Here is a 24066-nt window from a genome sequence, read left to right as displayed (position 1 = left end):
TGTTAATATTGTATGTAGACTCGCTTAAATGTGTTGTACATATGCTACAATGTCATTGGTATTTTGTAGCAGTTTGTAGCTAATCCAGCTCCCTTTCTTGGATTATAACATCATGTTGGTCCTGAAAAGAAGCCTCACTTCACATCTGCTTTTGCATTGCCCAGATATCCACCAATCAGAATGTAAATTTCTCCAATGTCTTATAGTTCTATAACTGTTGGTACCAGGTTGCTGTTCAGTTACTTTTTCTTGAAGATGGATTCTCCTAAATGTTGCCAAACCACAGCATAAAGTTGCCTCCCAAGAAGATTGTGTATACAAGTTCTGACAAGCAGACTGCTTTTGTACTTGCTTTCTGACAGTATACGTACATTAAAACACCCGTGCTGTGTCTGAAAGCATTGCCGAAAGTCATTTTCAGAATGTCTTTGATACTGTGATTACATTGTTCTGTAATGAATGTTTCCAAGTGATTCAAATTCAAAATAAGACCTTAAAGAGTTCTCTAGTTTTAATATCATAAAAGTCTCATGATGTCAAATCAAGGAGTATGATGGATGTTCCAACACTGGTATTTTTTTCTTAGTGGTGCCAAAAGTTACTTATTGAAATGCTGTGTGGGAAGGTGCATTAGCAGGATGTAGAATCCACTTATTTGAAGAAAAATTAGGTCTTTGGTGATAAATGCGCTGCTTTAAATATTCAAGAACTTTAAGGCAGAAGGGTTGACTGTTTGGTTCAGAGGAACAAATTTACAGTGGATAATTCTGTTCAATATTAAAAAAGAAGATTTATATGTGAATAGATAAGAATTTGGAAAGATGTGATAACAACCTCTTTAAGGTACTGTCCTGGTATTCACATAGTGAGACTGAGGGAAACCTCAGATTATCAGTTATGATTGGTTAAAATTTGAATCTGGTCCCTGTCATATACCAGTTCAGAATTGCCACTGTTTAACTTTATATTCAGTTGGACTGATCCAAAACACTGTTTACTAATAGAAGTAAACAGGAAATACAGTATATGATGTCATATTTAAATCATAGCTGCATCTTCAGCATTTGGTTTAAAACCTTTGCAATAATTGTTTGTGCAGGAAGGCTACAATTTGGCTGTAATGCACATTGGTGCACCAGCATGTGGGATGAATGCAGCAGTGCGCTCGTTTGTACGTAACTGCATCTATCGAGGTGATACAGCTCTGGGCATCCATGATGGTATCGAGGGACTTCTTGCAGGAAATGTAAGTGCTATTGTTCCTTCTTGTTTTAAAATATTTGTACGGTATAACTCCATTGTGTAGGGTCTTCCTCGATCTAATTCACATGTTTAATAAATATCCTCTTCTCATGGAATTTGATAAGTTGTCACGATCTCTACAAGAACCCAGGAGTAAATTTTATTCTTACTCCATCTCATTTAATTTGCTATGAATGGTATTAAATTTATGATTCTCTTGCAATCTATACTTATGTCACTTCTTAACCCTTAATTGTATCTGGTGTGAGATATTTATTTGTTAAATACTTCTCAGGCAGCCTTACATTTGTTATCTGATTGGGTATCTGCATTACTTTCTTCATTATACTCATTTTCGCCTGGTAAGAGTATGATGAAATATTGCCTGTCTCTCACTATATTTCTTGTACCACCCATTTAAATTCAATTAATATGAACTGGTGTTCTGCCAACCTTCAGGTATGTGTGTGCATTTTGGCTCTGACTTGTAGCTACAACATGTAACCCATACAAGGATACAGTGGCATATTATATGTTAGTGAGTTTTGCACAATGAACACCTTTACTTTGCTTTGCACTTTTTCTCCTTCATGTAAAAATGGGCAGTGACCTGCATTAAAGCTTATTTCACTGCATATAATTCTCTGTTTCCTACACTGCTGCTGTCTACTAATTCCCCTAATTTTATAAACCACAGAATTAAAGTGTAACTATCTCATTTCAGGTTCAGAACATGGGCTGGGCAGATGTGACAGGTTGGGTAGCACAGGGTGGAGCCATATTAGGTACAAAGCGCACCTTACCCAAAGCTCGAATGGCCCAAGTGGCAGCTCGACTTGCAGAATTCAAAGTCCACGGACTTCTTATCATAGGAGGTTTTGAGGTCAGTTTCATTATCGCTGATTGGCATTCTGCTGAGTACCAGGCCACTTTGTGCTCTAACAATAGGTTTAGTATGAGTGAATATATTATACATTTGATTACCTGTGCCTGGCCACTAGTCACTATCAATTAGATATTGATATGTAGGATTTGAAGTTTTCACAGCTGTGAGTCTGAAGATTTCTGTCATCTGGGTTGTTGCACTGTGTAGTCTGGTAGATTTCCACCATTTCAGAACTCATACTGCCTCTGTCATCAGGGCGATGAATGTCATTGCCCTGATGATGGAGGCAGTATGAGCTCTGAAACGTTGGTGGAAATCTACTAGACTACACAGCGCAATAACCCAGAAGACAGCAATGTTTAGATATTGATACTCTCTTTCTTGGTTGATATGTGAGAGACTGTAGTTGGTGCTGAGATGTGATGCATTTTATTTCGTCTATTTTGGTAGCAGACAAAAAGGCAGGACTGCAGGGCTTTTTAATACAAACATGTTAAAAGTTATTATGTACCAGTAAATTTTACTGTATGTTATGTGAGAATTACATTTACAGTGAATGTTGTGTACTGTCTGTGAAGATATCTATAAATGGGAATTAGTGATGCACTAGCAATAGTTTGAAAGAAATGTATCATCACTCACAAGATGCTGTGAATGTTTCAGGCTTATCAGGGTGCCTTGCAGATGTATGAGGCACGCTCTGAGCACCCAGAATTTTGTATTCCCATTGTTGTCATCCCTTCGACAATTAGCAACAATGTGCCCGGAACAGATTTCTCTCTTGGCTGTGACACAGCTCTCAATGAAATCACAGAGGTATGGATCTTTATATGGCCGAACGATGAAGCTTTTGAATTACGATAAATTGTTAATTCTGAAAACAGGAAATTATATAAATGATATAAGTATGGTTACTTTTCTGTAAAGATTTATGGCAGTAGTTGATTTATTACATATTAATTACAATTATATCAGACATGCCCACTGTCTGAGGATATTTAATATACATGACATTTAAAAAGTTGAGAATTGGCCATACTCTTATCTTTAAGTGATTGGTTGTTGATATATGGGCATATACGAGGTCTGTTCAAAATGTATCGGACCTTAGTTTTTCCCATGGAAACAAATGAAGCACGGGAGGTGTCCTCCAGTGGGGGGTGTAGGGGACCTTCGTGCACATGTGTGAATTTTTTCCCGCCTGCAGAGAGCGTAAGTCGCTGGCAGTCAGCCTGTGAGTGAGTGAGTGTAGTGAACGCCCGTTGGATTGGCCAAGAGCACCATAATACAGGAGTTTAAATCCTCCTGAAACTTCATATATAGTAAATTATATCTCATACAATGGACAGTGCCCAATGTGATTGAGGTTAATCATATACTGATTGAAACATGACACTTCTGTGTCTGTTACACAGATTTGTGACCGCATCCGTCAGTCGGCTCAGGGTACAAAGCGGAGAGTGTTTATAATTGAGACAATGGGTGGATATTGCGGTTATCTTGCCACTGTAGCAGGTAAGTTATTTTATATTAGTGAGGTTGGAAAAGTTCGGACTATTCTAAAAGAGTAGACTCAGTTATCTGCTAGTGATACTTCTACAAATGCCAGTAGCAGAAGTTATTTGGATAATGTCCGTTGTAGCCAGTCACGTGTATCTATTACAATTGGTAACTAAGAGTCACATTCATGAAGTAATTTTAGTATTTGATGATAATTATCTCATGTGACTTATATTAAAAAATTAACATAAAATAAAATATCCATCTCCAGTAGACTGACAGTTTGAGCATTGACATGAAATTGGGTGAAAACATGCAGGAAATCTTGCAGTTTATGTTTTTCTTTGAAAGTAAGAAGAAATGTTTCTTTAGGGCTTGCTGGAGGTGCTGATGCAGCTTATATATTTGAAGAGAAATTTTCTATTAAGGATTTGCAACAAGATCTGTACCACATGGCAGCAAAGATGGCTGAGGGTGTTCAGAGAGGACTCATACTCAGGTGTGTTATGTTGCATATTACGTTCTGATTATTGTCTATCATACACAAATAGGGAATTTAAATCCTTGTACTGTTCAGCTGCTGCCAGACTTTACTCTAGAATTAATTATTTATCAGCTTGATAGTGCACGTAAGACATGAGATGCAGTCAGTAAACGTTAATAAAGGACAAAGGCAAGCTTGGTCAATGCTATCAAGGCATGTTCATGTCCGCTTCATGGTTTGGCTGTATCCAGTTATATTAGACTAGCCTTTGTATGGGCTGATATTTGAACTGGAGTGCTAACCACTTGACTGTAACATTTGGTCTCTAAGACAAATTAGTTTACTGTAAAATATGACATCTCCCAACAAAAGTGTGATAAGCAGATTGTGTGTATCAGATACCCATGGTAACAGCAAATACAATGCACATCAGTGCATTTATTTAGACATGTATTTTTCAGACTCAGAAATTGATATTCTGTAGTGAATGATAATTGTTTTTTGTATAGTTGAGTGAATCAGGTTTTTAATGTTAATATTTTAAAATTTTAAATTGTTTAAGTTAAAAATTTTCAGCCCAAAATTATGGTGAACTTGACACAACAATTAATTTTTGTTGGCCAGGTTTGCGGCAGCTTCAGCGCTTTAATTTCTTACCAGTGGTATGTGTCATGATTTTACAGGAATGAGAGAGCCAATGATAACTACAACACAGACTTTGTCTACCGACTTTACACAGAAGAAGGAAAGGGACTCTTCAGCACTCGACAGAATATCCTGGGTAATGAATATCAAAGAGCAAATAAAACACTGTCATAATAAATAAAATCCTTTTGAAAGCTATTGTAAAAACAAGTAATATGAAACATAATAGAATTTTTGTGTTGGCCATGATTGCTACCCCAATCCATGTTCCTTTTTTAGGTGAGAGAACAAGTTTTACAGCAATGAGTAAACAGAAAAAAATTATAGTTTCTGATACTTAACCTTAGATTTTTAACAGGAGAAAGGAAGATAAAAGCTTATATAGCAGTTTATTAATAAGCGTGTTGGGTGTTGCTTGTTCAGGTCACATGCAGCAAGGTGGATCTGCCACTCCATTTGATCGTAACATGGGAACCAAGATGGCGTCTAAGGCTGTTGAAGGGCTGATGGAACAGCTCAAGCGTGCTGAACGTCGGCCGGATGGTAGCATATACATAAATACTCCTGAGTCTGCGGTTATGATGGGCGTCATTCGTCGCCAGTACAGATTAACTCCTCTTGAAGCTTTGAAAGCTGATACAGACTTTGAGTAAGTGTTGTGTGTTGGTATAACAAATCAATAGGTGTAAGCCTTGAGATGCGATTTTTCATACCTCATTGGTGTTGATTTATTGCATGTAAAAGTATATTATTGTTTGTACATACAGGTAAAACTCGATTTACGCCAGGGATTCGTTCCTGGACAAACTGGCGTGAATTGAAACTCTTTTTATAATGTAAATTAATGGGAAGTCTGACATGCGTTCCCGGCACCCAAACATTGACGACTTAAGTTCCGTTAAGATATCCGTGATAGCAATTTCAGTCAAGGGAATGTTTTTTCGATTTATGTCATCCACCCGTAGCAACAGTAATTTCTCCATTCTTTCTAAAAGTTTACTTCTGCTATAACTCACTTGCGTTGCACTTACTCTCGTAGCCTGTTGCATTGACTGTTTTATTTTATATGAATTTTTCATTATGGTAGTCAGTGGAAGGAAGCAACTTCATACTTCTGCACTCATTATGATGGGTATCACCACCTTCTATTCTACGATTTACGTCCATCTTATCTTCTAACGCAATAGACCTACAGAACATTTTAGCAACACGTTCACTTACCAGACATGGTGGCTCTTCTACAATTTATAAATATAAAACAGTTGCTACTGCAGATTAGTGGTCGAACAACATGTAAAAAAAGAACCTTGCAAGCATGATACGAGATGTTTCATAAGCAAAATTCAGCGGCCATTTCTCACCCAAGTCTCTCCTGATTCACTGCTTCACTGCTAGATGGCTCTGGCAGTCAAATCAGCAGTGAATAGAATTTGTGCAGAGTCAGTGGGCTAGTCACTCACTACTCTTAAATGCACGCTTTAAAGACTATGAAACCTCCGAAAGGGGGCCCTATGCTCCACTTAGGAGGTACAGGAACTATCTTTATTTATCTTATGAGGCTGAACGCAAATGACTCACCGTGAAGAGTGACCAATGCTCACGTGACTGTTGTGCAATGTTGGTGGATTTTTAGGAATTATCTCCCAACTACTTAGCAATGAGTGCAGAGGTGACTGTATTTATAATTTTTATTCAAAATCAGCGATGTAAGAATTATGATTTAGTATAAGAATCAGTATGAGAAACTTGTAAAACATTATAAATAATAGTAAAATATTTTTTTTTCACTTTTTGACTTGCTGGTTTCAAAAGCAGCATTATTCTGAATCGGCGCAAATCGAGGTTTACCTGTATTTGCTGTTGAAAATCTACACTACAGGTTATATTGTATACTCAGAAATTACTTGTCATAAATATTCACTATACTGAAAAATGTTTAATATAAAAATTTTGTACCACAATAATGTATGTCTTGTTTTAACAGACTCTCTTTGAGCAGTTGGTTTAAGTCAAGCGTGTAGTAAATTTTACTAATAAGAATCAAAATTAAACCCAGATGACAACATCTCATTTGTACCTTCATACCAAATTTAATCAGCCTTTGTTTACTATTATCAGAGATTACCAATAAAAACATATTGTTCAGTACTGCATCTCACCCTGGTTTGACAGAAACACAAAGAGAGTTGACAGCTAACTGGTCACTAGAACAAACGTGCATTTATTGATTGAAATGAATTGTACACTTCTCATCATGACAGACTGTTTGTGTTAATGCGTGGTGGGTGCCTACGTTCTAAGTGACTGTTCAAAGAAAAGTCTGTATGTTGGATGAACGTTCCTGTATGTACAGATATCATCTCCACATTCTATTTTTATTCGCTTGTGCAAAGAATTCTATAACTTGAATTAAATTTTGCAGTGATGTTAATCAAGATATGGCTCAGAGAGTGGAGGTTTTTAAGCTCTTTTCTTAGTTGGTCTGATATCAGGTGAATATACTTGGAACTGAAATGAATATTTAGTTACAACTGTTTTATTTCGTAGGCATCGAATACCAAAGAACCAGTGGTGGCTGAAGCTGCGCCCTTTGCTTCGAATCTTGGCAAAGCATGAGAGTGCCTACGAGGAGGAAGGTATGTACATGACTGTAGAGGACACGAATGTGGCCGAAGGCGTCATATAAACACACAGCATAGTTGTGAGCAAGATAACATTAGTCACTCCTAGAATATATACTAGATGTCATCTAGAATTTACCTGGAAGGTGGTGTTTAATTGACAGAGATGGAAACAAACAGTTCAGATGTGAGAGTGGTGGATTTGTGCAGTTTGGGTTATTTGCTGATGCAATAAATGTATCTGTTGCATATGTTACTGTAATATTTTCAACACACAGACCAGTCTGATATGACATATATGTATTATTAATCTTTAAGCATAACTTTGAGATGCTGATGTTCGACTGCTGTAGGATGACATCTCTTTGATTGAATTTCATGAATGCAGGTTTATAGCACAAAATTTGAAAAGACAGATATTTAAAATGTAATACGCAATTAACAATACAATGTTTTTATCCCTTGTTAAATAATTACTTGCATTTCTGTCTTATAACATAAATGGCTTGTTAGTGGTAATGCTGTATGTTGACATGAAGGAAACCTTAAAATGTTTGCCACTTAACATGTATTCTTTATTTAACTAGAACAGATCTGAGAAATTCAAAACTTATAACAAGACATTCTTTGCACTTTGATAATGCGTCCTAAGAAATCTTTCAAATATATTTTTAATTAATCTTTTTCTAATAATTTTGCAATCGATAGCCAATCAGAAGTATGGGAATTTGAAGAGCTACAAACAAGACTAAAGATAATTAGTAGCCTAGTTCTCTGCAGTTACTGGTTTTGACTCTTTAAACTTGCAAAATGTGAATTTGTGCCTAGAGACCTTCATCCCTTTATCTGCAGTAATTTTGTCTTCATTGTATATGATATATTTGTATAAGTTACGTGTCCTTTCAGTAATTCATTTTTGATTTGGTGGTCTTTTTGTCCCTTTTCTTGGTAACTGCAAGACTGAAAATTACAGTATTCAACTGATGCCATTTATCAAACAAAATGCAAATTAGTTTTGACCTCTGCATACCACATGCATAACAAGTTTATTTACACATGTGCCATGTTCCATTTCTATTAAGTGATGGCAAAGGCAGATTCTTGAATATTTGTACACTCTGATTTACACACAGTTGCTGACTGAAGTGAAATTTAAATTGAAATTAAAGATATTTCACTTCAGTGATAAAAATGGAACTCTTATTTCTCATTGATTGTTGTAATGTTTCATTGGTTATGAATATTGTAATAGTAGAAAATACATGTGATATAAACTTGGCATAATTAAGAAGTTTAGATAATGTTATTTATTTGCTATAATGTTTGTACTTTCCGGAAATGCTTTTGAGCATCTTTTAAGGGCTGAAATTATGGAGATTAATTGGAGGATGTGGAGTGAATAGGACCCTCAACCGAATCTCGGTTTCTAGCTGTAATATCTCAGCTTGAAAGTGTTGACTTGGGTTTTATTTTGAAGAATTGCACTTACAGTCTAGCTCTTTCAGGCTTTGTTTATTCTTCGTAGGCATTATGTAAGAAGTAGGCAAGGCCTGAATACAAGAGTAGCGTTAATGATGTTATATTTTGTTAGTTAACATTAGTATTTGTTATTATTTCTACCAATACTAGCAACCAAAGATAATGGATTCTGACTGAATTATGTTGCTGGAAGATAATAATTATACTGGGTAAGTTGAAATTTTTTTGTGTCTTTAGAATATGGTAAAATTTCTCATCCTTAAGGAAAGAAACTAATTATGTATTTGTAGTCAGACTCAAATATGGCACCCCTGTAAATACTTCCTCCATCACATTGCACCCAAGAAAGCTACAGAATAGACATTTGAAAGGGTAGCCGCCAGTACAGTGTTACCCCTGCTAGCTACCATCCACTGACATCTGTGGCAGTACATATGCACAATTAAAGATCACAATCATGTTTGGTATAACACAATGCCATTTTGTTTCCACTGGCTATACTGACAACTGCCTGGAATGTCCAGTTGTAAAAATACTGACAACCAACTTGTGTGTTACAGACTGAACCTATTCAATAAACAAATAGTAGCACCTCAAAGAGGGAATTGTGTTGTTACTAAGGGTTAACTGTATAAATGGTGACATTCCAAATCCAGGCAGTTACAGTAAATTAATCTGCTACTGGGAGAGGTAAAATCCCAAAAACTTGTACAGTTATAAGTCCACCCCAGTTTTTGTTGTTTGACGAGTCTAGTGGACTTTTCTGTGATGAAAGTGTTTCCTGACATTTTCCTTGACTAACGTACAGTACACAAACACATTTCAGTTTGAATATGATTACCAGACAGGTCAGAGGGTAAGGAAGTTTGGTATGCACAGATACAGGTGCATATAATAAAAATCAGTTGCATTTGTGTGACGTAGGGAAATGGGCAGTGTTGAGTATTGCTGAAAAATACATGTGTCTCTTCAAAGAACAGTATCTTGGTGCAGGCCAGTAAAATAGTGCCAACTGTTTCTTCCTTTTATGGGGTAAACTGATTAGTATGCACTGTGTTGGAAATATTATCAGAGTAAAAAAGTGCATATTTGTGTCAGTTTAAATGGATTTTAACTACATTAAAAGCATGTATTACACATTCACAGTTTGAAGTGCTATTGGTAAGGTGTGATTTGTTAGTTATGTGGAGCAGTGGCCAATAGCTTGTGTTCCAAGGTTCGTGTGCAGACCCCAGATTATTTTTTGTGGCTTTTAAGTCCTTTTAATGAAAGGTGGTTTTTTGGTAATTGTTCTGTTGTTTTAAATTAGAAAAGGAGAATGTTAACATTACTGCCCCAAGGATTTTTAGATCAGATGGCAAGTGTTTGCTTTACTTTTTCATAGGATTTTCAAAAATTATTATATTTTTGTGGTCCTGTCTTTTCACATTGATTAAAGTTAGCTGCATTTATGTTAATAAATTTTGAAATATGTTTGTGTATTATATTTTGTTAGATTTGTGTACCTCCATGCAACAAAGTCCTCCTTGAGAACCTAATAGTACCCCCATGCATAAAAATGTAATTGCAAAATTGGAACAGTAGTGTATGCAGTTAGAAATATTCAAACTCATTTTCTGAGACCTCGCATAAATAGATCAGGGGCCGCTGAACTAGATGGTTCATTTTTTCTGACTAAAATAATATTGTTACAAAGGATCAGTGATCTATGTGATGAGCATGAAGTTTTCAGCTGTATAAACATGGTAGATAGAATGCCTCATTACATATTTATGTAAGAAACTGTATAACCATAGTAAAATGTGTAACAACCAGGGGCCACCAGGGTGGTCCAGAGGTTAGTGTACAAATTTAGTATTTACAGGATTTTGGGTTTGATCTTGTCTGTTACCACTTATCTATAAAATAAATGCAAGTAAAAATATATTGCAGTAGAATAACAATAAATCATCCAAGGACAGGAAATAAGTCAACTTTTGAAGCAACTATTATCAGATCCACCTCATGCAGTTTCCAGCATAATTGTCACATAATGAATTTAATGTTACAAACCATTAGAAAATTATGTTATTAAGGTATAATTTTAGTCTCAAATTTGTCAAGATATCCTGTACTCAATTTAACCAGCCTACCTTTGTGTACAGACAATGTGAACCATGTAATTAGTCAGATAACAAACTGCTTTGTAATGGACAATATGGTTTTCGTATAAAAGAGGACTTTCTGCAGTGATAATTTATGGTTTTTGTAGATCTGCCAGTGGCTGTCAGTACTCTCATTTGTAGAAATATTATAAATCCTTTGAGAACATAAAATTATTTTTATAGAGAACAGCATCTGTCATATCATAATTACCTGTCCGTTCTGGTCTGCAGTGTGTTTTATTCTGAATATCAGCATACATGTTCCGTAAACAAAGCTATGCAATCAGTCATTTTGTTTCTTTGTTAAAAAGCTGATTCATTTTACGTTGCTCTCATACCACACTGCTCTGTGTTTGTTAAGTTGGAGGTAATCCTTTTCAAGGACAAATGTAATTTGTTGTGTCACCTTTGCCAGGCTAGGTCCTTTTTTATGCAAAATTAGCAAAGAAACAATATAAGTTATCTATTTTGTGCACATCCATAGGCCCTTAGATGTGGAGTAGCACGTGGTGCAAAATTGCAGTTTCTGTGATGAAGTACAAGTAGAAAGCAAGCTACACATGGCATCATACTTATATGAAATTTATAGTGCAAAATGTGACCAGATGATCATCGAAGTTTTGTTTTTTGCAGTGACATTTTTAATACTTAATTTTTATTGTGGTCTGTGACTACATTTTGCCACAGGGTATGCTAAGTTGATTTGTGGTGACTCCATATGCTCTCTCTCATCCTTAGACATTGTTATTGGTTTTAGTAAGAATTGCTTTTAAAAATACTGTGTAGTATTGCATAAAACCTTGAAGTTACTGTGTTTGCTTGAGTTGGGGACGTTAATTAAGATGGCAAAATTTCATGATCTCTGATATTTAAAGGAACACAGGCATACAAGCTGTGTTTGTGATCCACACAAATTGGAAATATCTTAGAAAGAAGAAGATCAATAAACTTATTTATTTTGGAGGCGTGAGTCTGTAAAAAAGGGTAAGGTTTATTTGCAAATAATAATATACTTCATTGTGTATTCTGCCTCTCAGTATTTGATTTGCCAAAGTCTGGAACAGTATTTTTTATCAGGTCTTTGGATATTATGAACTTTATTTGTGGTATGTCACAAAACATTTATTGTGAAAGAATTTGTGATGAGTTCATGTTAAATTTACATGTGGTATGGTATTAATAGTGAAATGTCAGGAGATTAAAAAAATATGTATATAATATGAGATATATAGTGAAATATGAAAATTCTCTTCGTTGTGATATAGATAGTCTACCATCAAAGAACCAAGTGTTACATTTATGTGTTCATTGAAAGTTGTTCCTTAAACAAAAATTTGTTAAGAAAAATAAAATTTCTCTAATTTAAAGGCAATAAGTAAAGGTATGCTGACCTGAGATAATACATATAAACTGTGTTAAAGAACACTAAGTACAAGTGTGTGTGTATCATAATGATGGGTAATTAAAAGAACAATTTTGTATGAAGGAAAAGGGATAAATTCAAAAAGGAACCAAAACAGCATTTTTGAAATTTATTGACAGTGGTTCACTCCTTAGTGTAAGTTAATTTTTGCTTGGTGTGTTTTTGTTGAGAGAAAAGTCATTACATATAATGAAAATGCAGCTATTAATTTTTCAGATATGTTAACAGAGCATTTCAATTGAATGTTGTAAAAGGAGTTGGTGGTGGTATTGTAGAGTGATGATCGCTACAACTCAGATGACAGCCATCTTCTTATTTTAAAATATGTTTGCAAAAAATGCGTAGTTATTTTAAAAAAACATTAGAACTGTTTCAGTAATTTTATGCAGGAAAGATGTGCCCTCTGGAACATTACTTATTAGTGGCATTGAATGTGTTGAAATGGTATTTGGTGGTAGAAGGAAAGCATAATTACCTTTTTGGATGTATGAAGACAGTGAATAGTATAATCATTTTGTATATTTTACTTGGTGCTTGATAAATGTATTACCTCAATTCCTAACAGTAATGAAGTGATTATGTTAAGAAATCGAACATTGCTTTTGATGTGTGTATGTATTTTGTTAAAACTACTGTTTCAATATCAACTAAGGTAATGCTTTAAACATGATGTCTAAATTAAATTAGCGATGTGACACATCACAGCGAAGTTAATATGAGCAGAACTGTCTTTATAATATTTGTAATTTTCCAGCCATGTCTCATGAAATGCTAATAACCTCTGCAATTGATACAGCATAATGAATTAACCTAAGAAACAACAAAATATGTTCAAACACGAGTTTATTATTTACATTTACAAAATTGAGATTTTTTTTTATATGATGATTACTTCCTTGAAGCAAATTAACATGATGGCTCTTGCCTTATTTGTTGTAGTTTTGCCCATTTTACCTGTAACAGACTTTGACAAAGAAATTCCTATCCTATTCTTTAAAGCAATAGATATGCAATATAATTATTAAGCAAAATAAGTTTAGTGTAGTTGTACAAAACATTATATAATTTCAATTGTATTCATGAAAAGTGTGCCTGAAATACTGAGGCATGTTACAAAATGTGAGATTTTGAGAAGCACTGTTTCAGGTTGGTACTCCTGATCATGAGTGTGATACTCTTGGCAGAGCATAGTACTACAATAGTTCAGTAATGCAATAACCTCCTGCCACTGCTTCAGTGTTTTTGATTTATATGTATTATAAAATTATGTGCTGTTTATTATGAAGAAGAAATTAAATTAATAACTCAAATTTCTAATCTGTATAAGAGTGAAATACTATAACCATATTAGAAAAATGTAAAGTGTTTAAATAAACAGTGTGGATTTATCCATAAGGTATAAAAACAGTTTTGTTTGTTACCATTTGTGTCTGTGATCAAATATAGTGATGAATTGATGTTACCAGACTGATAAATGTGTAATGTCATCTTACTCTCTGTGCATCATAGCATATATAAAACTGAATTATGGTAAGTAAACACTTCTTAAATTCAGCCAATATGTTAACAGTGATTTCCAGATTCAGAATGTAAAAGTTGCATAACTAAATTTACATACATCCAGCATTGTATCACTGATTACCCATGGAGCTGGGTCTTCCGTGAGAAGCTGATACTTGCTCAGCTGAGCAAAAAACATTTCATGCGTTTAATGGAACCAAGAGATCTATTGGTCCCAATCTTGAGCCAATAGGTCCATACCCTCACAAACTATTTCTTTAAGCTTTGGGTACTTGTGGGTTATCAGGACACATCAGTTTAAAAATAGGTTAGGTTAGTTGTCATTTATTGAAATAAAATATAATAACTTTAAAGTATATGCCATTTATCCACAAACATTAACCTAACCTATTTTTAAAGCGATGTGTCCCGATAACCCAGAAGTACCAAGCTTAGTTTTAATATTGCCCTCCCATCCAAGCCTGTACCTCTAAAATTGCTCACGTACGTATGTGTGTATGTATGTATGTATATCTATCTATCTAGTTTCTCATGTCCTGCAGGTGGTGTCTTTGCTTATTTTAATTGCCTGAGGGGTAAAGCTCTTCATTCCGGCCTGACTTTAATCAACGTTAATGTTCATATGGACTCCATATATTCCACGTTCGTATATAACCGAGGACCTCCCGATTACGAAGGAGTGCGTTCAACCGGCGTTCGTGTGCTATGTGAGTCTCAACCATGCTTGCGACAGGGTGTGTTGATAGTGACACACGTGTGAGACAATCAGGTATTTGACTCGACTCTGAACAAAATAGTTTAGGAGAAAGAGTCTCCAGCTGGACCTGTGGAATGTTGGCGCTCAGTTCGCAGGACTGAATGACAGTCGAGCTCTTTGGTCGAATGAAACCAGTTGAATCCACTTCTCCCACTTGCGCTGCAGTCACTCGCCCGTCTGACGTCGGGGAGAGAAGGTTGTGGTGGATGTGAGTCCTATGTAGCCACGTTGTGTAGCTGATAGGGTACGTGAAAGGAGTCGTCAGTGAAACCGAACTTCATTGTAATTCTATTGAACTAATAAACATTTTGTTCAAATTCTTATTCTGCTGTTGCCCTTTTGCTTTCAACTGAAAGATCGCGTAGATGTGACAATTTTGCTTATTCTGTGATAACTCGTGTTTAAAAATATAGGGCGCAAAAGATATTTTCTAAATATGCTAAGACTTTAAAGAAAACATTTGTTGAAAGGACCGTCTACAAGACTGTTATTACATACGGCATTTCACAACGAAAAAAATTGAAGTGCGATAGCTTGTTGGTCACCATGGCAATAGGAAGCCTGTCTCTGACTCAAGACCACCAAAATGTGGAATACCATTTGGTGACGCTGTTCGAAAAGCTTGACGCAGTTCGTCGTGACGCCACGTGCGTTTCGCCGTCAGCATCGACGCCAACCCACCCATCAATGCAAGTCGAAGTGCGGACCCTCGAGTTTTGGAGGTCTATCATTTCGGAATGCCTAGCCGCGTTCTTCTACGTCTTCATCGTTTGTGGCGCCGCATCGGGGGCCGGGGGGACTCCCAGCTCGCTGCTCTCGACGACGACGACACCCACTTCGTCCGTGACACTCGCCACGGCCCTGGCCACGGGGTTCGCTGTCGCAACCCTCACGCAGTGCTTCGGACACATCTCCGGTAAGACGGAACACAGTACAATGGTTTCCTCCAGGCAACTGACGGCGACAGCAGTTACTTATCCTTTGGGAAACTAATACAGTAGGGTGACAGACCACTTGCGTTAGCGTCTAACGCCATGGAGCAGAACCCTTGTTCAAAAGCTGATAGTCGCAACTCCAAGGTTCATTCACTGTAGCCCGCCTGTAAACCGTATCTTTATACAGATGAATCTGGTCTACATCCTCATACCCCCTGTTTAATAAGATTCATTTTAATATCGTTCGCCCATCTATGTTTAGGTCTCCCAAGTGGAAATGTGCACATAAAATGACTTGTTAACAACATATTCAGAATGGAAAAGGTTATGTAAGTCTATGGACATAAACTTTGCCTGTTATCTTGTGTATTTCGTGCAGAGTGTCCGTGAAGTTTCAGAAAAGGCTGAAAACTGGCGTACAAGCCGTTAACTCTGTTCCAGAACGCTTTTTTTTAACGAAACTACTTCCTTTGCCTCCAGACGGTTTCTGTAAGAGTGAATTCCCGAATGTGCACTGTTAACAGCTTTCCTTGCAATGTGTGTTGATCATCCTTTCCCTGGGGGTTTCTGCTGATGACAAAGCGTCTAACTAATTCTGAAAAGTCATTTCCACCTCTTGTTAAACAAGAAATGCCCGCTTCGACTTATCTTAAGAAACACTGTATGGAATTATAGTTTTGTCATTTCCATATTCCACGAATGAAACCTTCCCACAGGCAATGCTTGTGATATCCAAACCAAACACAAACAATGATACAGAACCTGAACTCATCCTCCAGAACAGATAAGTACAAATGGAGATAAAAGTCCAATTGTGGTAACGCGTGTCTTTCAAGCAAGAGTGGAAAGTTGTAATCCAATTGGAGTACACATTTTTTTGTATGTGTTTTTATTTGCTATTTTGAAAGTACACATTTCTTCTGATGCATACGTTAACCCGTGTAAAATGGTCGGCCGTCTGTGAGAGAGATATCAGAGAATCATGGTTTCTTTACTACGTCATATTCGGAGGGGCTGAGGAAAATAAAAAAAGGTCGGAATAACCTGCTCCGGGGCCACAATTTGAATCTGGGACCTTCAGGAGTGCCAACCCATTCATATGCATTGTAGCATCTTCACACAAACGGTCTTTTTTCGATACTTTCATCGTCGATTGCGATTAAGTATCGATTGATTGGCATGATGGCGAGTGGGCCTAATATCCATCCGAATTGACAATTATCGGAAATATTTATTAATATCGATCAAGAATGAAGGAATCTGTGTTGATCTAGTGACGTAACAACGCACGCCATGTCTCAGATGTGAAGACACGAAGCCGACAGGGCGAGTTACCGGAGATTGGTTGCCAGTAAATTAATGTATTAGATGTAATAAATTATACTGTCATATATGAAGTGCGGACGCCAGGTTAAAAAATGTAGGGTCGGTTGCTATTTTTTTTATTTAATTTTACATTTTGTAAATATAAGGCATCGAAGTAACCTGCTGAGACTTGGGGTGACTTGCCAGTGTATACAGACAGCTAGCTACTCTACCGACGCTGTGGCAAAACGCTCGACGCTCGTGTAACCGTCCACATTTACGGAGACACGCGAGACGGAGCACGAACAAGTAAAGTAATCTGGATGCACCTTTATTGCACAATAAATGTAATAAGCGAGGTATTTTATCTTGGTCCGGACACCGGCTAGTCCTGTTGAAGGGTTTCGTGATTTTACTCAGTTTTTCCAGTTCAGGGATAGTACCTTAAATTAAACTGCGACCGTCTTCTTCCAAATTCTTTCCACTTCGTTATTCAGAAACATTATATCCTTTGGCGCTATGTAATCTAATCAGTTGAAAGCGTCGTTAAATAATCCGGAAAATGCATGTTTTATTTTTCTCTAAGAAGTAAATTTCTTCTTGTGCTTGATGACAGGAAAACGTATGGAATAGGTAAAACATTTTTCTCTATTTCCCCCTTTACCCCCTGATGGTAATGTAGGATAAAGAAGACCCGTTTCAAGGCGACATTTCTCGTTCGTAGCATGGACAGTGTTAATTTGGTGTGTGTTTAAGCACCGCTTTCTGCGCAGGTGCCCACGTGAACCCTGCCGTCACAGTCGCCATGGTGGTGACTCGAAACATCACTCCCCTCCGGGCGATCATGTTTGTGACGGCGCAGTGTGGCGGCGGCATCGCGGGGGCGGCTTTGCTGTATGGGTAAGTGGCTAGACCATACCTCTCCCTGGAACCTCACGTTACGTAGCGTCGGACCAGCCTCAGGCGTAACATATGTAGATTTATGCTTTTTAAAAAAGACACACAGGTAATACATATTTGCATTTCCGCCGGACACGTTTATAATACTTGTGTATAAAAATACAGCTAGTTATTTACATTATTTGCGTACGAACGTGGGCTCAGACGGAAAAGTCGGGCTTAATTCCGTAAAGATTTTTTACTGAACTGATCAGAATGGACATCTTCGAAGTGCCTAATTTGAAAGGGAAAAAATCTTTCAAAAATGGATATTGTAACTCATTCCGTGCCAAACACCACATTGTATTGTGCTAAGGAAGCGAGATACAGAGGCTGCGTTTGGTTGGTCGCCATGGAAACCAAATGTGTTTTAACACACCACTACGTGCATAGGAACTTAAGCAACTGTTGGTTCACCAGTATCTCAGGCACGAAGCCAAATGGTGGGTCACGCGAACTGCCAGCTGCTCGTCTTCCTGCCTGTCAAAGTTTGCTTCACCGGGAAACCGGACTTCTGACTGAGGTTTCTCACGTTTCCTTTGGTCTCTGTATACGACTGTCGTGTTAATACCTTGAAAGATGTCTGTTTCTTCCTCGCTCACCATTCATAATCTCTTTCTATACTTTTACATTTCTGGTTGAAACAGCGTCGTTGCATGACCTTCATGTAAAGTGCTAACTTTTGTTGTCCGATCTGAACCCATATTTGGATTCTGCCGACAAATTATCTTTAGCGTGGAAGCTGCTGCCTATCTGCCCCGTATGTATACAGATAAAACTGCGGATGGATAAAACCAAATACCGCAGTTAACAAAACTGACACCAGTAAAGTTGTAATTCGTAGTGTTTTTAAAATCCGTCTTGCTACCGGAAGTTAGTCATGTCAGCAGCTGTCAGGCGCACTCTGCAGCTGTCTGGCGGACACTTGCAGGGGTACGCCACAAAGTGCATCCTTCTTCGCCTACACCAACCTGCGTCACTGTTGCTTCTCCTGCTAACTTTTGATGTTTGTTAGGGGTCTGCGAAATTAGCCGGCTGCGATTTTGAAGTAGGGTTTCATTAAAACATTAAATAAAGACCGAATTTGTGGAAGTGTACATTTTCATGGACCCTAATACGCGTTTTTTTTTATATTTTCGGCTACCCCCATTTGTATAATGAGAATGTCGAATGAGATTCTCTCCAGAACACCAGTCAGATTTGGGATATCTTGTCACAATTATTAATTATATTATTATCATATTGTCTGTCTGAAGCCATATTACGTGTTAACAGCTTCTTTTCTGGAAGCTCCACAGCCCATATACGCAAGCTGGTTCACTTCTAGATTCTCTAGTAAAACCCTCAAAGCAGTTTTGCTCGGGGTTCAGATAGCGCGTGGTCGGACTGAACACATGTAACCTCATCCTTCCCTTTCGAAATTAAATAACCCAGAATTTAAACAGAGTTTAGGCGGATTGGTGCAGGCTCATCGTGCATTGCCCTTTTTAAATGTTTTCTGCTCGTCTCCTCTTCTCACGCCAGAACACGAATTCAGAGGACCGTGGGAAAACTGCAGTGGAGGCGCTGGATTTAGAATGACCCACAAACTTTGTCTGCGCGTTCACTTTCAATTAAAAATGGCGTAGATGGCGATCTGTAGACAGGTACACAAACTTCATTATCTTCTGCTTGATAGTTGCTTTTCTTACTTTGTGGGCCAGAGCATGCACGTATTTAAGTAGGGTTTGATGTTCTCACGGCGGTGAGTACGAAGATGGCTGTCTGCTGGCTTGTAGCGCCCGTGCAGTCTGGTAGAAGGTTACCAACGTTCCAGAGGTCCTTCCTACCTCCATCACCAGGGCGATGAGTTCAGTTGAAAGATAGTTTACCAGTTGTTTTTTTATGGTTGTGAAACATACGTCCTCTACACTGAGAAAAAAATTCTTAAGATTTTTAAAATGAATCTCCGATGAAAGTGTGAAAGTATTTCATTGTCTAATTGTCGCTTCGTATTTGGCTCCTTCAAAATTGCGGCCGTTAATCCTCCCATTCGACGCTTTATATAAAAAGAAATGCAGTTGTGAAAGCGTCTTTACTGAATAAATTGCCATGAAGATTCAGTAAAATGTAATTTACAACCCGGCGGTACGCGAGTTGATAAGAAAGGGTGAATGTGATCCCAGGTACTTAAAAAAAGCTTGAGAATCATTGATTTACCGTCAGTGCTGGACACAGGTTCATAACCCGCTGCCCGTCATAGTGTTTTACGCGGCCCGCGTACTTTTTGTAATATCGCATTACACCGTATAATGAAAAACGAAATTACCGCTTAAATGAATTATTTAATATTAAGTTAATAATTATTTTAAATAACATCGACATATTCATTTAATAAAAATAAGTAAAATTTGCAGTTATTTGCGTTAGTAAGTTCGTTCCAGTTTTAATAAACTGGAATGAGTTTAGGTCTTGGAATCGATAACAATGAATTTAACCCCAGTGAAAAGGTCTTAAACCCCCTGGTGTACATCGAGTGGATCTCAAGGCAGTCGCGTGTGGGTATAGACGCAGAGGGAACTCTCATATTTCCCCTTTAACGTAATCGTCGGCATTAACAGTGAGACTTTTTGGAACTGCAGTTGAAGAAAGAGGATCACTTGCTGGGGTCAGGCGTTGAGTCGTAAAATGATAACAGGCGGCAGAGAAGGTCTGCAGGCAAAGAAGGAAAAAGCCACAAGAAGCTTCATGAAAGAGAATAAGCGACTGTTGGGAAACAGGACATTGTTCGTGACGGAGAAAGCAGGAAGACGCTGCAGAAGGTCACATCTCGAGGTCACGCTGGACCACCACACGTTCCGCTATTGACGGACGCACTGCGGGTGTAGGATTGCGCGGCCCCTGTGCGCACGCACGCACGCACGCAGGAGATAATGTTTCCAGACAACTCGAATCAGGCCCCCCCCCGGGGGGGGGGGGGGGTTACAGATATTTGTTCCCATCCAAACAAGCGCGCCCATTATTTAAATGATTTTAAGGGTAGTTCATTTGTATTTGTATCTGTGCAAATGCCGGAATAGTAGTATCTTTAATTAGGCCACAACTGTTTACTTTTATATTTTTAAATTAATTTGTCATCCGTAACTCAGATTATGTAGCGTCAAATGATTGGATTGTAGCAGGGAATAAGAAAGAATTCGGAAAGAGCGGCTGTGGCCTTATTCAAAGTATAACAGCGGTTGCCTGGAGGGACTGAGAGAAACCACTAAAAACCTGTCAGGGTAGCCAGGCCGAGATTTTAACCCGGGACCTCCCGAATGACGCTCGGCAGCTATGTTCAATGTGTCCTACTGCCAGGGTAAGAGACCCTACTTTACATCGACCGTAATACAGGAGACAAATGCATATGCTATGGGCCGAAAGCCTATTTGATCTTCTCGTTCCTTGATCGGGCTGCTATTGATAATCATATTTGTAGATGTCATTTGTATCGTACGATGTGTGACATTTTGCCGCTACTTCTTGGTTGGATCTAGAATCAGAAAGTTGAGAACCATTGTCGTAGACGACAACAAGGGATACCGAAGACACTTCTGTACCCTTGAGAGATTCTTCAGACCGTAACAACGCGTCGCACTGGCTTGCGTCTTGCGGGCTCGTCATATGCTCCTGTGTTCGTGGAGACACGCTAACGTCTTGGGCGAAGGTCAGCAGGGGTCAATTAAGGGCTGCAAGTACTCGATAAGAGTAATTACATGAGTGTGGGGAGCAGCGAAAGTGCTTTTCGTGCTGCATCTTCGTGTCATCGTTAAATTTGCAAGTGTAAACAGTTGTTGTTTGACGTAGTAGGTTCTGGAATGAAACTGATACAGCGGGGTGTGGTTTTGTGTGAAAGAGTGGCGTGAACACCTCCAACAGCAAGCGTTGGGAAATGGTTTGTATTCTGATTAGATCTTGGCAGTAAAGTTTGAAAGGAAGCGGTCATTTGGAAGTCGTAGGCGTAGATTGCGGGATGTTAAAATTTGTCTTAAGACGAATATTCTGGGAAGATGTGGGTTGGATTTCTCTGTGTCAGAATTGGGTCCGATGGTGGGCTCTTGTGAACACTGTAATGAACTTTCTGATTCCATATAATTTAGGACGACCTGAGTGATCTTCACACTCGGCGATTTGCATGGCGAACAACTTGCTAAAGAGAAGCCAGGCACTTCCATATATTGAATGTGAAACCTCAATTTCGTAATCTGAAAGAGCTTCAAAGTTTGTAATCTTCGCCATTTTGTTATGTGATCAAATCCAGTAGGATTTGAGGTTCGCACGGCGATGTGCACGAAGACGGCTGTCTTATGGGTTGTAGCGCCAGGAGGTCATGTGGATGTTTACCAGCGTCTCAGAGGTTCTTACTGCCTCTATCTTCAGGGCTATGAGGCCACCCGAAAACGTCGATAAACTTCTACCACACTACACCGCGAAACAACCTAGAAGACAACCAAGTTTAACGAGATGTGGGGTACATGTAGAACGCACGGTTACACAAAAAATTAATTGTACATTTTTGCTCGTAATATCAAGAGAAGATGACGATATTAAAATGGAACTGGGAAAGTAGTTTTGCGAATGTCTGAACTGAATTTATATGGGGGCTTTCGTGAATCTTAATGTTTCGTAAATGCCGGTGTTGGAAATTTCTTGACCAGCTCGACAACGATCAACATACCCAGGAAAGCCGTGCACCTCTGAGATCGAGGAGACTGGGTTTGTTTGGCAGGATCTATCATTACACTCTTTTGCAGTGTTGGTAACATGTCTCAAATCGCGAAGGGTGCCAGCGGGTGGCACGTAATCCACTTTTACAACAACTCGTATACCAGCTGTTACCAAGTCGAGACAAGTGGCAAAGTTTGCTGGAACTATACAAATGAACTGTTTGTTGTCTGATGAAGGAACAAGGGAGCATTTAAACGGAGGAAAAAAGTTGTCAAGGAAAACTCAATAATGAAGGAGAGACTTAGTGCATCGCATGACAGGCGCTGTGTATGGAACAAGTGACTTCGAATTGTAAGGATGCCTTGTCTTGTCTTTGTATCTAGTTTCTAGTTCATTTGACCTTTGTTTTAGGGATATACGCTTCCCAAGACCAACTGTGGGAAATGTTTCCTACCGACTAGAACGGCCAGGAAAACGTTGAGTGTAGGTTTTATCAGCTACGAATCAAATTTTAGGAGAAACCCCGTCCGTTTACCACAGGACGTCAAGGCGTGCTCCGTGGTGTCACATGTTAGAACACCTTTTATAAAGTGACTGACTGAGTTTGCCCTTATGAACCGTCCCGTTGTGTCGAGTCATATCGCGTGTCGAAATAGTTTTGTCTTATTGAGACTGGTAGCAAAATCTGTCGGTTGATCACGCGGAGACCAAAACCCCACCACTGGACACGATTCTGAGCCTTTTCCATCATCTTCCCTTCCAGTCAATCGATATTAAGATCTTATCTAAGTGTTTTTTTAATCTCTCCGCTCCAACAAATTGCCGCTGTCTAAGGGATGTTCCCGATAAAAATGTCTGTTTATGCGTACAATGAGAGGTAATACAATGCTTACTCATCGTCCTGATGATGGAAGCAGAAAAGACCTCTGAAACGTTGGTAAACGTCTAGCATGTCGCTACAACCCATAACGCAAAGTTTTCTGAACGTTCGTTCAACCTCAAGTACCAATTTTTACTTGATTTATAATTTTCTCTTTCGACGAGGTTTCGCCGATAAGTTTTGCTTGCATTTCTTGATTCGTTATGCTATAAAATTAAAACTTGTTTGCATTAAAAGTGTGTGGATTATACAGAAGTGTGCCACAGAACCAGCGAAATGTAACCTTCCTTTATCTTGATTTAGACATTCTCATGCCAGACGAACTGTTACATTGTAGATCACTCGTAAAGATTTAACTCGTACTGTAATTTAAATCTCATTGAGGAGCTGAGGGCGGAATTAATTTTTAAGGCGTCAGTTGATTATGTAGATGAGCTCTTATAGACTAAACAGCGTGGAATGAGATTTCTTACGGACGAAGTACTCAGGAGAATATTTAGGTCTAGCAAATGTGGAGGAACAAAAGAACGAATAGAATGCGCAGTGAAGACCTTAACCATTCTCTCGGGTTATCAGCCGTGTTAAATGCTAATAACCCAAGAGAATTTATCAATTTTTA

At 38.2% G+C, this 24066-nt stretch overlaps 2 protein-coding genes across 5 annotated transcripts in view; both read left to right on the top strand.

Annotated features, from left to right (window-relative positions):
• Window positions 1-13831, top strand: part of Pfk (ATP-dependent 6-phosphofructokinase) — a 33196-nt gene extending 19365 nt beyond the window's left edge. For all 4 annotated transcript variants that reach the window (XM_022072613.2, XM_022072611.2, XM_022072612.2 and 1 more), the window contains exons 10-17: window positions 1100-1246; window positions 1967-2125; window positions 2792-2944; window positions 3544-3643; window positions 4001-4127; window positions 4796-4893; window positions 5181-5406; window positions 7305-13831. In XM_022072613.2, coding sequence (XP_021928305.1) covers window positions 1100-1246; window positions 1967-2125; window positions 2792-2944; window positions 3544-3643; window positions 4001-4127; window positions 4796-4893; window positions 5181-5406; window positions 7305-7443 — 1149 coding nt within the window. In that variant the 3' untranslated portion in view covers window positions 7444-13831. The remainder of the gene's footprint in view (window positions 1-1099; window positions 1247-1966; window positions 2126-2791; window positions 2945-3543; window positions 3644-4000; window positions 4128-4795; window positions 4894-5180; window positions 5407-7304) is intronic.
• The window catches only part of LOC110833986 (MIP channel family protein big brain), a 40751-nt gene continuing 30513 nt past the window's right edge, over window positions 13829-24066 (top strand). The window contains exons 1-3 of the mRNA XM_087350359.1: window positions 13829-13954; window positions 14488-15618; window positions 17716-17842. Of these exons, the coding sequence (XP_087206485.1) occupies window positions 15249-15618; window positions 17716-17842 (497 nt within the window). The 5' untranslated portion in view covers window positions 13829-13954; window positions 14488-15248. The remainder of the gene's footprint in view (window positions 13955-14487; window positions 15619-17715; window positions 17843-24066) is intronic.

This window comes from Zootermopsis nevadensis, unplaced genomic scaffold (assembly GCF_977971745.1).
Source record: "Zootermopsis nevadensis isolate Lab colony 2312 unplaced genomic scaffold, Znev_1.0 Znev_ptg000017l, whole genome shotgun sequence".
NCBI lineage: Eukaryota > Metazoa > Arthropoda > Insecta > Blattodea > Termopsidae > Zootermopsis > Zootermopsis nevadensis.
Note: the sequence above shows the minus strand (reverse complement) of the source record. Positions and strands in the feature narration are given on the sequence as shown.